Source organism: Artemia franciscana, chromosome 6 (genome assembly GCF_032884065.1).
Source record: "Artemia franciscana chromosome 6, ASM3288406v1, whole genome shotgun sequence".
Lineage (NCBI taxonomy): Eukaryota > Metazoa > Arthropoda > Branchiopoda > Anostraca > Artemiidae > Artemia > Artemia franciscana.
Window position 1 is genome coordinate 38816862 of NC_088868.1, and position 14896 is coordinate 38831757.

General features: G+C 34.2%; 1 protein-coding gene across 2 annotated transcripts in view; it reads left to right on the forward strand.

Annotated features, from left to right (window-relative positions):
• Nucleotides 1-14896, forward strand: part of LOC136028405 (coronin-1C-A-like) — a 126364-nt gene that overhangs the window by 63172 nt on the left and 48296 nt on the right. For both annotated transcript variants that reach the window (XM_065706227.1, XM_065706228.1), the window contains exon 3: nt 7065-7219. In XM_065706227.1, the coding sequence (XP_065562299.1) occupies nt 7065-7219 (155 nt within the window). The remainder of the gene's footprint in view (nt 1-7064; nt 7220-14896) is intronic.

Genomic DNA, 14896 nt, shown 5'->3' on the forward strand with positions numbered 1-14896 from the left:
CGATAAAAGTTAAATTTGAACAGTCCCGAATTAAAACCAAAAATGAGTCAGTTTCATAGGATAAATGTCGAGGTGATAATCCCGAAGTAGTCAATGCAAAATTTTGAAAGGTTGCCAGTTTGATTTTTTTTTTGGGGGGGGGGGAATTGGCTAGTTTACTGGTTTTTCCTAAAGTTTTGCTAATTTCTATCCAGTCGTGTTAGTCATTTTTTTAATTTATCAGCCTAATTCAATTTCTGGGTGCCCAATTTGCTGAAACTAGCCTAACCTGAAAACACTGACACCATGATAAGAGGAATAACTGTTTCATTTTCTGAATTCTCCTATCCCTTTAAATGTACTCATCAAAGTTTGTCGACAAAAATAGCTCGAGTTCGATCTAAAAATTGTTACAAGAGAAAACTTGCCTGGGAAAGTGTTGGCACTGCTGTTGGCCTTAGTAACTTAGGATTTTGTATCGTTGCTCACCACTCTTTGCTGTCTAGAACCAAGAAGTCAAATTTGAAAAAAAAGAGAGAAAAGTGAGATCGTAATTTAAACTTATGAAGAAGCTAAGAAGTTTTATCTATCTTTTTTCGGATGTTTTGTTTAATTTCTTGATTTAATCTCCAAAAAGTATTATGTTTGGGAAAAAGTAGCCTACCTTTTTTTCCTTTTTTAAACCCATTTATTGTGCAAATCAACGGATGCTTATTCGCAACTTTGTGCACAAAATATTCGCACTACACACTGTCATATCAAAAAAAAAAAAAAAAAAAAAAAAAAAAAAAAAAAAAAAAAAAAAAAAAAAAAAAAAAAAAAAAAAAAAAAAAAAAAGAATCTGACTGAAAACGGAAGTGTGGCTTGAAATATGTGTAGTATCAAAATAAAAAAAAGGGAGTTCGAGGATAAACTAAAACTGAAAAAAATTGTTAAATAATTACAAAAAATATATAAAAAGCTATACTGCAAATAATCTTTTTTAGTGGTCAACTTTCAACATAAAAGATGGTAACAATAACAAAATTTCGCATCCAGTAAAAATATAAAACAAGTCATATAAGTTCAATCCAAGAAAATTGTTTAGTTTGAAACTAAATACTGAATTTCGGAATTAGTTCGAGCATTGATGCAAAATGTATTGGTACGTGTGATTCATATTGAAACATATAAGAATTTAAATTTTGATGTTTAAATTTTAGGTTTTTCAATTCAATTTATTAATATAGTACGTATAACAAAATAAAATACACTGGGTCACCACAGAGAGACAGAGCTCTTGATTGTGGTGACCCTATTAATATTTGCAACATAAATAAAACTAGCTGAAGATCCAATACCCAAGTCCACGGCCCACCACACAAAGAAGAATGACAAAATAATTATCGCAATGACAAAACAATCAAATAAACGTACACGGAGAATGACATCATGAGCAATCAGAGACGATGAATTAAAAGAAAGAAAAAAAAATGTTTGAAAAAGTCCATAAAGAAAAAAATAAATTAATGGTGAAAAGTTTCTATGAAAAAATTTTGAAGTTCATATCGGATTTATATTAAATGATTTACTATCATCATATACAGCATGAAATTTTCTCCATGCTCTTGTTACCATAAATTCAGGTCAAAGAACATAAATTAAAAAGCTAGACTTGACAGTTTTTTTTAACAGTAAGTTTTGTGTAAATTTTGACAACTATCACTTTCAGGGAATTTTTTTTCATCTTTTTTGCAGTTAAAACACTATAGGAGATTGACTGAACCGAAAAGTTTGACAAATGAACAATAAAAATCGTTTGGGCCATGGAAGTTTGAAGATAAGAACAACATCAGACCTTTATTCGAATTTTTGGTTTAGCCTATTTAGATATTCAAAATCAAAAAGTGTTTTGCGCAGAAGAAGTTTTGGGTGTGTTTAGTTTAAAATGAAAAAAAAAAAAAAAAACATTGAATCATGTTGATTCATGCGATGTTCGATTTTGATGCTTTTTTTCTGACTTTTCTTCGAATTCTTTAATTTGACCAGTCTGGATTTGCAGAATCAGGATGTATTAAACAATAATGATAATAAAAAGTACGAGTCATTCTAGTTTGAAGTACAGACGAAGATAAGAACTGTTTTTTTTTACTCCTTTTGTGATATGTGGTTTAAATAGTCGCAAATTGTTTTTTGAGCATTTGTAGTTTGAAATTAGAAAATTAAGTTATTTTTTTTGTCTCTTGGTTTTCGGTCCATCAATCTAGGAGAATGCATGTCAAGTCATTCTATATAACGACGCTGCCACGCCTAAAGGTCATATTTGAAACTAGGCTAGGGAAGAGAAGCAGGGAAAACTGGGTCAAAAGGATCAAAGTGTAATTCATTGTGATCCTTCCTTTGAGAATAGCTTTAATGAATGGTTATTTTGGCATTTCAGAAGTGGAAAAATGTCAGATACGACCTTTTAACGTAACAAGAATGCTTAAGACATATTGTGAAGACATAGGAACAGATATAGGGTTGAAGACATAGAAGTCAGTGAATACTTAGTTTCTCACACATAAAAAATTGAGATAGAGATAGATATATAGATATATATCTTTATAGATGTATAGATACATATCTATATAGATATATATCTATATGGTTATAGGGCCTATCAAACAGTTCGTGGTAACGAACTGTAGTAAGGAGCGACCCGGCTCAATAGTAACCAAAACTCTAAAAACTGGAATTTTGATACCAATACCTACATCAAAAGAATCGCATTTTAATGCTGATTTTAAATATATAAGTTTCATCAAGTTTAGTCGTAACCATCAAAAGTTACGAGCCTGAGAAAATTTGCGTTATTTTAGAAAATAGGGGGAAACGCCCCCTAGAAGTCATAGAATCTTAACGAAAATCACACCATCCGATTCAGCGTATCAGAGAACCCTACTGTAGAAGTTTCAAGCTCCTATCTACAAAAATGTGGAATTTTGTATTTTTTGCCAGAAGGCAGATCACGGATGCGTGTTTATTTGTTTTTTTTGTTTTTTTTTCCCAGGGATGATCGTATCGACCCAGTTGTCCTAGAATGTTGCAAGAGGGCTCATTCTAACGGAAATGAAAAGTTCTAGTGCCCTTTTTAAGTGACCAAAAAAATTGGAGGGCACCTAGGCCCCCTCCCACGCTAATTATTTTACCAAAGTAAACGGATCAAAATTCTGAGATAGCCATTTTATTCAGCGTAGTCGAAAAACCTTATAACTATGTCTTTGGGGACGACTTACTCCTCCACAGTCCCCATGGGAGGGGAAACAAGTTACAAACTTTGACCAATGCTTACATATAGTAATGGTTATTGGGAAGTGTACAGGCGTTTCAGGAGGATTTTTTTGGTCGGGGGAGGGGTTGAGAAGAGGGGGATATGCTGGGGGAACTTTCCATCGATAATTTGTCATGGGGGAAGAAAATCTCCATGAAGGGAGCGCAGGATTTACTAGCATTATTTGAAAAAACAATGAAAAAATAAATATGAAAAAGTTCTTTCAGCTGGAAGTAAGGAACAGCATTAAAACTTAAAACAAACAGAAATCATTACCCATTTGAGGGGCTCACCTCCTCCTAATACCTCGCTCTTTACGCTGAAGTATTTTTAGTAATTTCAACTATTTATTCTACGGCTTTTGTGATTCTGGGGTCATTCTTAATGAATTGGAATAAAAATATGAGAATACAAAAGTTCTTTACGTAAGCTAATTTATAAGTTACGTAAATCTCTTACTAATAAAAATATTTGTAAAAAAATTAAAAGTTCTAGTTGCCTTTTTAATTAACCAGAAAATCGGAGGGCAACTAGGCTTCCTCCCCCGCTCTTTTTTTCTCAAAATCATTCGATCAAAATTATGAGAAAGCCATTTAGCCAAAAAAAAAAAAAAATGCAAATTTCGTTTTAATTATTCCTCTGCGGAGAGCCAAAATCAAAACGTGCATTGATTCAAAAACGTTCAGAAATTAAATTAAAAAAAAGTTTTTTTAACTGAAAGTAAGGAGCGACATTAAAACTTAAAACGAACAGAAATTACTTCGTATATTTAAGAGGCTGCTTCCTCATCAACGCCCCGCTCTTTACGCTAAAGTTTTTTACTGTTTTAAAAAGAAGAATTGAGAGACAGAGTCAAACTTTAGCGTAAAGAGCGGGGCACTGATGAGGAAGCAGCCTCTTTCATATACGAAGTAATTTCTGTTCGTTTTAAATTTTAATGTCGCTCCTTACTTTCAGTTAAAAAACTTTTTTATTTATTTATAACCATATAAAGCGTAACTAAGTCAAGCCTCTTATGTATTATAATCTTAGATTACCATATTGCTATTCGGTTTTTTTTTCTCTTTAGGCTCAAGATAGTTTTTTCTTTTATGATATCTATAAATTATCGTTTTAAACCGTTTACATCCTGCTTGAACCGCATCCTATTTCTAAATTATATTACCGCAATTAGGCATAAATATTTGTCTTATCTTTTTCCTCTTAGAGAATAGAGATATTTTTGGGATCTTGTTTTCTTGACTTTAAAATATATTTATTGTTCCACAATAAACAGTAGGTTGGCCCTAGAAAGTCAAAATATATTTCTTGCAGCCTCTTTTATAATCGCAACAATCAATTCAACAAAATGTAGAGGTGTTAATAATTCACACTTCTTAATATTCTTCATCCCTTGCTCTGGTTTTGACACTATAGAAAAAACCATCACCATCACCATGTGATGGCGTGTTTGGCGAAAAACCATCACCATCACCGTGTGATGGCGTGTGTGGCGGAAAACCATCACCATTCCCAGTTTCTTGGCTCTATTTGCATCAAATATTGCCATTCCTCGAGTGTCTTCAACAAGCTGTTTTAGTCGCCCACCCCTGTGTTTCCTGGCCCGGTTTCATCCATACTGCTGTACAATCGAAATATATATCAGTCAAATAGGATCTTTAAAAGCTTCAATTTATCTTCTACTATCCACGATGATCAGTGTTGCCGCCCTCCTAGGGACTTATCACTATTTCTAGTAATTCTTTTATATTGCCTAAACAAACAAAAAATGACCAGATCAGCACATAAATCACTAGATTATTGAAGAAAATCACTAAGTCAACAAAAAAATTACTAAAATCTAGCGATTTCTTTTTTCGTCGGTTGGCAACCATAACGATGATTCTTTGGCCGAATATTTCTTAGACCCTCGTAGAACTGTGTTGCATCGTTTGCATTCTTTACCTTGTTTTCTAAATTGAGCTATTTTGAGGCATGAACAGAAGAAAAAGATGACTTTTTGAATTACCTTTCAATAAATGTGTCTTTTCTTATATTTATTAAGAAAAGGGAATTCAATTGCAGTTTACAAAAGTAAGGACGTAATTGATTTGACACTCCAGTTCCGAAACTTTTCGCCATGTACTTTGATGTATCAACTACTACTAGCACCTCACTGTAGCACTAAGCCACCTGAGAGCAGCACAGCTGCCTACTCTCCTTCTATCCCAAAAACTGGCGGGATCGATCCAAGGTATTGGAGGGTCGTGACACATAGGAGCAAAAAAAAAATTCGTGTTCTTATGATTCGGATGCTAAAATTAAATTCAGTATTGTGGTACTTACGTACTATACTGTACACACTCGAAAAGTATGCTCTATTAGATATGAGAAAAACTGGTTTTATCTGTCTGTATTGAGAGACAGTTAGCTTAGGCTCAGTAGAAAAATTACGGTATTGGTATATTTTAATTAAATATTTAATTCATAGAGTTGATATATTGATTAGGTTATGATAAGTTAGATAGTTAATATAATGCGTTCGGGGCGACCTGCTTTCCATAGTTTTTTTGTCATATTTTCCATAATTCTGTTTTTAGTATTATATTTTCAACATATTTTGATATATTTTATTATGATTAACCTGGCTTCATTTCTCGAATGTGTTTGGTACAATACGTAAGTGCCAGTATTATTTTCGAAACTTGCTTTCATTAACAAAAACGTATGTACATTCTTTAACTATATCGATGTGCATGCGTGCATGTTAGTGCATGTTAGTACAAGTCAGTTCAAAAGGAGTAATGGATGCACGAAAAAAAAAACCTTACTATTAATTTCTTTTGATAATTTCTTAAGTATAGTATATTGTCCGACGATTCTTCTAGATATTTCTGTGACCCCCCCTACCCCTTAATAAACACCTTAGGTGAGTGTCTGATTGGGCACAAAAAGTCAATGAATGAGCACCATTTCGGCTTTTGTAGCACAAACATTGTAAGGCAATTTTTATTTTCTCTTTTTTGTCAAAATAAACTTTAACTCCACTCAGTATGCTGAATTGACGGATAGAAACAGTTTTCTCTCGTCTTATATACCCTAAAGGTCTGAAAACACGTAGATTTTTTCGATTTAGATTTCCTCGATCGATGTGGACCAAAAAATGTCACTCACGCTCTAACCTTAAAGGTAAATAATACAACATAACTGGTACTAATATATAACATTGATATTCCTATCAAGAAAATGCATGATAATATTCGTGATCTCATTGAAACTGATTCGCACCCTTCCCTCTCTCCCTCTTTGAAATTTGGGAGGGTACTGTGGACCCCAGTTTGACGACTATGAGTCCTAACCAATAGTATCCAAATGAATAAAAAACTTGATATTGATTATGAGATAATTTGAAAACGAAAGTAGTTTAAATAATAATAATGTTAAATCTTGGACCCCAATTCGACGAAGGTGAGTCCTAATCAATAACAGTCTGATCTAACGAATAAAAAGTTGATATATATTATAATAAAATTTGAAAATGAAAGTACCTTAAAATAATAATAATGTTTAATCGGGGACCCCAGTTTGATGAGTCCTTGCTCGTACAAGTCAAATGAATAAAAAAGCTGATATTTATTACAATAAAATTAAAAAAGGAAATTAATATAAATAATGTCATTGTTAAATTGTGGATTATTTTGTTGAGAATAATTAGAAACCCATAAAGCTTCTTGTAAAAGATTTGTGGATACCAGTGAACGTCTGTGACTATTTGCCTTGTACCTTGTAGCATATCATTTTCTATTTATTACAGTTTGGACGTATAGCGCCAGATCACCCCCTGGTTGGAGGACACAAAGGGCCAGTACTAGATATTGCGTGGTGTCCGCATAACGATAACATTATTGCAAGCGCATCAGAAGATTGCCTTGTCAAAATTTGGCAAATTCCTGACTTCGGGCTTACCAGGTAATTTAAATGTTTTGTTATATGTTGTTAGATCTTACGGCAATTCATTTGGGCTTCGTTTTCAAGGAAAATCGCAAGTCATTGTGAGATTAAGTTTGAATTTCAACGAGCTTGAAGACAATGCGATTGGGCTTTGTTTTCAAGAAGAATCGTAAATCGTTGTGAAATTGAGCTCGAATCTCAACGAGCCTGAAGGCAATGCAATTGGGCTTCGTTTTCAAGAAGAATTGTAAATCGTTGTGACATTGCGTTTGAAGCTCAATGAGCTTGAAAGCAATACATTTGGGCTTCGTTTTCAAGAAGGATCGTAGATCGTTTCAAAATTGAGCCTGAAGCTCAGTGAGCTTGAAAGCAATTCATCTGTGTTTCGTTTTCAAGGAGAGTCGTAAATCGTTGTGAAATTGAGCTCGAATTTCAACGAACTTGAAGGCAGTGTAATTGGGCTTCGTTTTCAAGAAAATCGTAAATCGTTGTGAAATTGAGCTGAATTCTCAATGAGCTTGAAGGTAATGCATTTGGGCTTCGTTTTCAAGAAGAATTCTAAATTGTTGCGAAACTAAGCTCGAAGGCAATGCATTTGGGTTTGTTTTCAAGAAGAATCGTAACTCCTTGTAAAATTGAGCTTGAAGGCTGTGCGTTTGGGCTTCGTTTTCAAAAAGGATCGTAAATGGTTATCAAATTGAGCTTAAAGTGCAATGAGCTTGAAGGCAATGTATTTGGGCTTTGTTTCCAAGAAGAATCGTAGATCGTTTTGAAATTGAGCTTGAAGAGGCTTAGACTATACAAATGATATTGGATTTTGATTAAGCAAATCAATTAATTGGATTCTAACTGAGTTAATTGTTATCGAAATAAATTTAATATTTTTTGTAGAATATTAGTAATATTATGGAAAAAACCGGTTGTCTACTTTCAAGTTTAAGAGCACCACTGATATGGATTCTTCTTCCGGTTGAACCGGTTGTCTTTTGTGTTCTAACACAACCGGTTTTGTGTTCTAACAAAACCGGTTGTCTACTTTCAAGTTTAAGAGCACCACTGATATGGATTCTTCTTCCGGTTGAACCGGTTGTCTTTTGTGTTCTAACACAACCGGTTTTGTGTTCTAACAAAACCGGTTGTCTACTTTCAAGTTTAAGAGCACCACTGATATGGATTCTTCTTAAAAGTTCAAAATAAATTTCAAAGGTTTTAAGAATTTGTGGAATGGTCTATTGAGGTTGAATTTCGCTTTGATAGCCAAATCACACATCGCCAGGAGCATCTTTATGAGGTCGAAAATACTGATTCTTCCTGTTTTGAATCTGAATTGAAGAATAGTTTTTTCCTCTGGGCGTAATTTTGCTTGAAATACATACGAAAAAGTTAGCGAAATCTGTCAGTAATCATGGGCAGCGCAACAGCGCTGCCTAAGTAAACAACGGTGTTGGCACAGTTTTTTTTTTTTTTTTTTTTTTTTTTTTTTTTTTTTTTTTTTGATATTAGACCAGTGCACTTCATATCGAAAGATTTGTCATAGAAAAGGCTGATTCGATTGAAAATTGAAGGGGATAGTACCCATTTTAATAGTCAAAAGTGATAGGAGAGCAACTAAAACCTCTCCTGCGCCCACCATTTACCCAAGCACATCCAATCAAAATTTTGAGATAGCCATTTTGTTCAGCGCTGTTGAAAAGTCTGAAAACTATGTATTTGAGGATGACAACCCCCCAACAGCCCTCAGGGCAAGGGTTATAAGTTATGACCCAGGGGTAAATAAGGTTTTTGCAGAAAGGGTAGTTGTGTATACATTTGAGGGGACTCATTGGATTGGTAATATGAATTTCTAGTGTCCCTCTTAAGAGCCAAAGTGACCAGAAGGCAGTTACCACCCTCTCCCCCTTCAACACGCCGTGTTTTCTCGAAATACATCGAATAAAGAATTTTGAGACAGTCTTGTTATTCAAAACATTCCAAAGATCATGTAACAAGGCTTTAAAGGCTGAAACAAATCACCAGAGCCTAGGGACAAGGGTTGTAAGCTAAGCCGTGGAGTGTTCAAGGTTTTTATGGAAGGAACGGTTGTTTAACTTTAGAAGAGGCTTATTTGGTTGAAAATTTGAAGTTCTAGTTCTTTTTTAAGTGTCAAAAGTGACAGAGGGCACTTAGACCACCCCCCACCCCGACACCACCTCTTTTCACCAAACGCATCTGATTGAAATTATGAGATAGAGATCTGTTCAAAATAGTCCAAAGAACATATATTATAATGTTTCTAGGGGTGACACAACCCCTCCCCCCAGCGCCCTGTAGATAAGGTTTTAAGTTATGCTATGAGGGCATATAAGGTTTTTATGGCATGTGCGGTCGTATAAACTTCAGATGGGGCTAATTTGAATTGGAAGTTGTAATGCCCTTTTAAAGAGTCAAGGTGATTCCAGAGCAACCAACCCCCCTCGACACTCATCATTTCCATTAACACTTACAATCAAAATTTGGAGATAATAATTTATTTTATCATAGTTGAAGGTTTCGGAATTTATATCTGTTAGGAAGACACCTTCCCCCAGCTCTCAGGGAAAGGGTTGTAAGTTATGCCCTAGGGGCCTATACGGTCGTATAAAAAGGGTGGTCGCATACGCTTTGGAGGGGACTTGTCGGATTGGGAATCAGCAGTTCTAGTGCCCTTTTTAAGAGTCAAAGTGGTCAGAGTGCAGTTACCCCCCCCCCTATACACACACACGTTGTGTTTTCCCGAGATGTATCCAATAGATATTTTGAGACAGTCCTTTTATTCGAAATAGTCCAAATATCATATAACAAGGCTCTTGAAGCTGATACAAACCACCAGAGCCTGAGGGTGATCGTTATAAGTTATGCCCCTGGGGTATTTGAGGTTCTTATGGAAGGGATGATTTTATAAACCTTAGAGGTGGATTATTTAGTTGAAATCGGAAGCTAAGAGTCAATAGTAATGGAGGTCAAGTAGCCCCTCCCCCCACCCAACTACACTTGTTTTTACCAAATGTATCTACTTGAAATTGTGCGATAAAAGTTTTGTTGAAAATAATCCAAAGAACATATAACCTTGCCTTCAGGGCTGCCACAACCCCTCAGAGCCCTGGAGCAAGGACTTTAAGTTATGCCCTTGGGGAATATAAGGTTTATATGGAATGGATGGTCGTATTAAATTCAGATGGGTCTTATTTGATTTTACATTGTAAGTTATAGTGCCTCTTTTAAGAGTCAAAGTGATTTGAGAGACCCCCCCTCACGCCCATCATCTCCCATGACAAACATCCAAACATCAATTTTTTTCAGCATTGTTGAAAGGTTCAGTAATTATGCGTAGCAACAGTTGTAGTACCAGCACTAGCATTAGTAGCAGTATGAAAATAGTACCTTTTTTCAACATCCTTCAACACACGATAAAATTTTAACTGAACACCATAAATCAGTCCTGAAGCATTGCTGATACGTCCTATTGACAACCGGTATAGGCGTAGTGTGTTTTTATTTATTTCAATACAGCTACGATATTGTCCAAAATTTTTGCCTTAATGCACTTAGGTTTATTAGTGGTAGTAGCACCGGTAATTGTAGTAGTAGCAGTAGGAGGAAAGTTAATAGTAGTCTTAGCTTTAGTAGCAGTGGTAGTGGTAGAATCAGTGTATCAGTAGTAGTAGTTGCAGGAGTGGAAGCAGTAGTATTCTGATGTAAATTTTGTCTTTTGGTTAGTTGAACACCCCCCACAATAAGCGTTGTAAGTTTTAGTTTCACATATGAAACTGTTCCTAAGATATTGCTGATGCCCTTTGACATCCTGTTAAAAGGGCGGTATGCCCTTTTGACATCCTGTTAAAAGGGCGGTATGCCCTTTTGACATCCTGCATACACATCCTGCGTGGCAGGCTATCATCCGTACAACAGATATATTCTCTGAAAAATTCCCCTTTATACCTTTATAGGTTGTAGATTTTGAACTAGCCAGAAGACACTTTGTGTATACATTTAATGCTGCTTTTATGGTTACTATATCTAACGACACTAATGGCTTTAAGTAGAAAGTTTTAGGGAGAGTTCGAATTAAACGGAAAAACTATGTGTATGCAGGTATTAAAAAGGCATATAAGTAATTTGGGGCATATAAGGACATAGGCAGTGATGGTCTATCACAGCTAGTAATATCATGAATATTTTGAAGGAGCTAATCTGATTGAGAATTAAAAGTTCTAGTGTCGTCTTAAGAGTCAAAAGTGATCGAAGGGCAATCAGCTTTTCTCTTTAGCTCATAATTTTCTAGACACTTCCAATCAAAAGTAAGACAACCGTTTTCTTCAGTATAGCTGACGGTCTTGCGACTATATCTAAAGGTTTATTGGGTTGGTCAACCTCCCACAGTTATGTAATTTGCCCATTATTCTTAAAAACTAGGTATTGCTTAAAAATTAAATCAAAGTGTATGCTGGTTGCCTATAAGACATCTCAGCAATATAACAAGAACGACTGAAGGTATTAAACTCAAACTTCGGGGCTACCTCTATTACTACTTCTGCTCTTAAAATTTTACTAAATTAAAAGAGTGTAAATGTATCCAGACTGTGAAAGAGTATAGATTGAATATTTTGGGAATGGGATTAAGTTTTTATTTATCAGGTCAACTAGAGGATGTATATGACTAAATAAAAAACTACTATTTGTGTGATAATTCTCAAAAGGGTTTATATTGTTTTAAATTGCTGAAAAAGTTTTTCCAGCATACAAATAGCAGGCCAATCGACAAATTCTTCAAAATAACCAGAAAAATTCAAACTATTATTTTCTTTTTCCCTGAAAAAGACTGTGTCAATATAAAACAAACAAACTCATTAAAAAAAAACTTTTCCCATAAAATATGTTTTTCAAAAAAAGTAAAGAACTTCATTAAACCAAAAATGAACAAAAATAGAATCAAATAATCTACCAAGCATACATCTACCGCAAATCAGCATCAATTAATAAATGAAACCCAAAACGAACAGAAATTACAATAAATAACCGAGTCAAACTCAAAACGAGCAAAAATTAACATGAGTTGGGTTCAAAACCCCCTATGCTTTCTAAAAGCCAGAATAAAATTTGCACTTTACGGAAAAAATTTAATTGAATGTGCATTGTCAGTTTAATATGCATATGCTGATATTTATTCCTTAAAATCTTAAATAGTTTTTGATTTCGGAAAATTATAAAAGTGAAAACCGAGTTTTTTCAGTAACTGCAACGTTTATTCTGGCTTTTAGAAATCATTTTGGTTTTGAACGCTAAAGTTCGAATTTTGTTCCAATTATTTAAGAATGACCCCTGAATCACAAAGGCCGTTTAATTAGAATAAATAGTTCTTTTGAAAGTGCTAAAAATACTTTATCGTAAAGAGTGAGACCCCCTCATATACGTAATGATTTCTGTTCCTTTTAAGTTTTAATGTTTGTCTTTACTTTCAGTTGAAAAAAACTTTTTTTTTTCAATCCCGAAATTTCGATCCGGTGATCTTGGGAAAAAATAAGCGCGGGAGGGGGCCTATTTGCCCTCCAATTTTTTTCTGTCACTTAAAAAGGACTCTAGAACTTTAAATTTCCATCCGAATGAGCCCTTTTGCGACGTTCTTGGACCCCTGGGTCGATACGATTCGCCCCTGGAAAAAAAATCAAACGAACAAAAAAAATAAAAAAAACAAATAAACACGCATCTGTGATCTTTACTTCTGGCAAAAAATACAGAATTCCACATTTTTACAAATAGGAGCTTGAAACATCCATAGTAGGGTTCTCTGATACGCTGAGTCTGATGGTGTGTTTTTCATTAAGGTTTATGACTGTTAGGGTGTGTTTCCCCTTTTCTTCGAAAATAAGGCAAATTTTCTCGGGCTTTTAACTTTTGATGGGTAAGATTAAACTTGATGATGAAACTTCTTTATTTAAAGTCAGCATAAAAATTCGATTCTTTTGATGTATCTATTTGTATCAAAATTCCGTTTCTTAGAGTTTCGATTACTATTGAGCCGGGTTGCTCCTTACTTACAGTTCGTAGCCACGAACTGTTTGATAGGGAATGATTCTACTGGCTAAATTTGTATACAATGGTCTATATCTACAATTAATACTACTGTGATTGAGCACCACAGAGTATTTCTATAAACAATTGCGAGTGACTTCAGAGAGAACACAGAAGCTACACTAATGAGACAACGTAGTCCCTTCATGTTGAGATTGTTTTCTATCTTGGTTTTATCATGTCTGGCAGTTCAGCTTTAGATCTTTTATTTTTTCAAAATGTTGTCAATTTTGGATGATACATTTGATTGAATTCAAATTGAATCTTCCCAGAAAACTCTTCAAAAAAAAGACAAAACTTCTTTTGTTGCTAATCTAGAAAAAAGGAAAAAATTGGCATTTTCCCACCTGAAAAAAAACGAAAAAATTGACTTTCCCCCACCTGGAAACTTTTATTTATTTCAAAAGCAGTTCTGGAGCTAATGGAACAAATGTTTCAAACCTGATCAAATACTGTAGCTAGTCGAATACTTGCCCACGGAAAGACATTTTGAAATCTAGGGATTCGGCTATCGAAGAAAAATTTGATCCGAATAATAAATATTTATTTCAACCATTTATTTTTTTTCTTTCTTTACTGATCAACCTTGGTCAAAAGCTAATCAACCTTGATCAAAACTGAAACAAGTCACATATTTGCCCACGGGAGGACATTTCGCAATCTGATGACTCAAAATTCAGCTATCAAGCGAAATTTGATTCTGATCATTAATATTTGTTTTAATTTATATTTAATATTTTTACATTATATTTAATATAATCTATTATTATATTTATTATATTTATTTATTTTATATTTATATTATATTTATATTATATTTATATATTATATCTCATTATATTTAGTATATTTTATATTTAATATTATATTTAATATAATTTATATTTAATATTTTTTTAATTAATATTTGTTTTTTTTGCTGCATTCGCTGAGTTCTGAATTCTTTATTTAACAATAAATTTCATAAACAAAAAATTACTCCAAGACAATCTCCACCATAAGGCTCCATGGCCAGGAAAGAACAGGCGAGAAAAAAAATACCAGCACAAAAAAATATAAACAAAATGGAGTCGCCTACCTTAATAATCCCCAAAAATGACAAGCTAGGCAGGGGGTAGTACATGATTTCTCCATCTCAATTAAATATCCAACTCAATCCAGAGACATCAATTCCAAGGGAAACCGGAATAAAATAAAAATATTTACTAGCTAGAAAATCTCCAACATAATTTTTGAACATACCAAATGAGTGGCAGCTTCGTACGAACTCTGGGAGTGTGTTTCAGATCCTGTTGCAAGGTGCCAGAGGGTTGAAGGCAGACCTTACTGATGGAGTGTGAAGAACCAGCAAATTGTTGGAAGTTCGGAGATGATAAGTCGATTGATCAGAAACAAAAGATATATTATTACATAGAGCAGCAGAAAGATGAACATGCAACTGGAAAAAAAAATGAAAGAAGAACAAGAAAGAAAATAGAAAAATTTCAAATCAAGCAAGGGTTTAAGTGAAAATGGGTTGGTTTCCTGAATAAGAGTCCTTGTTTTATCATAAAGTTCTGAAAGTGGCTTCAGAGACGAGGGAAAAGTTGACATCCAAATAACAGAACA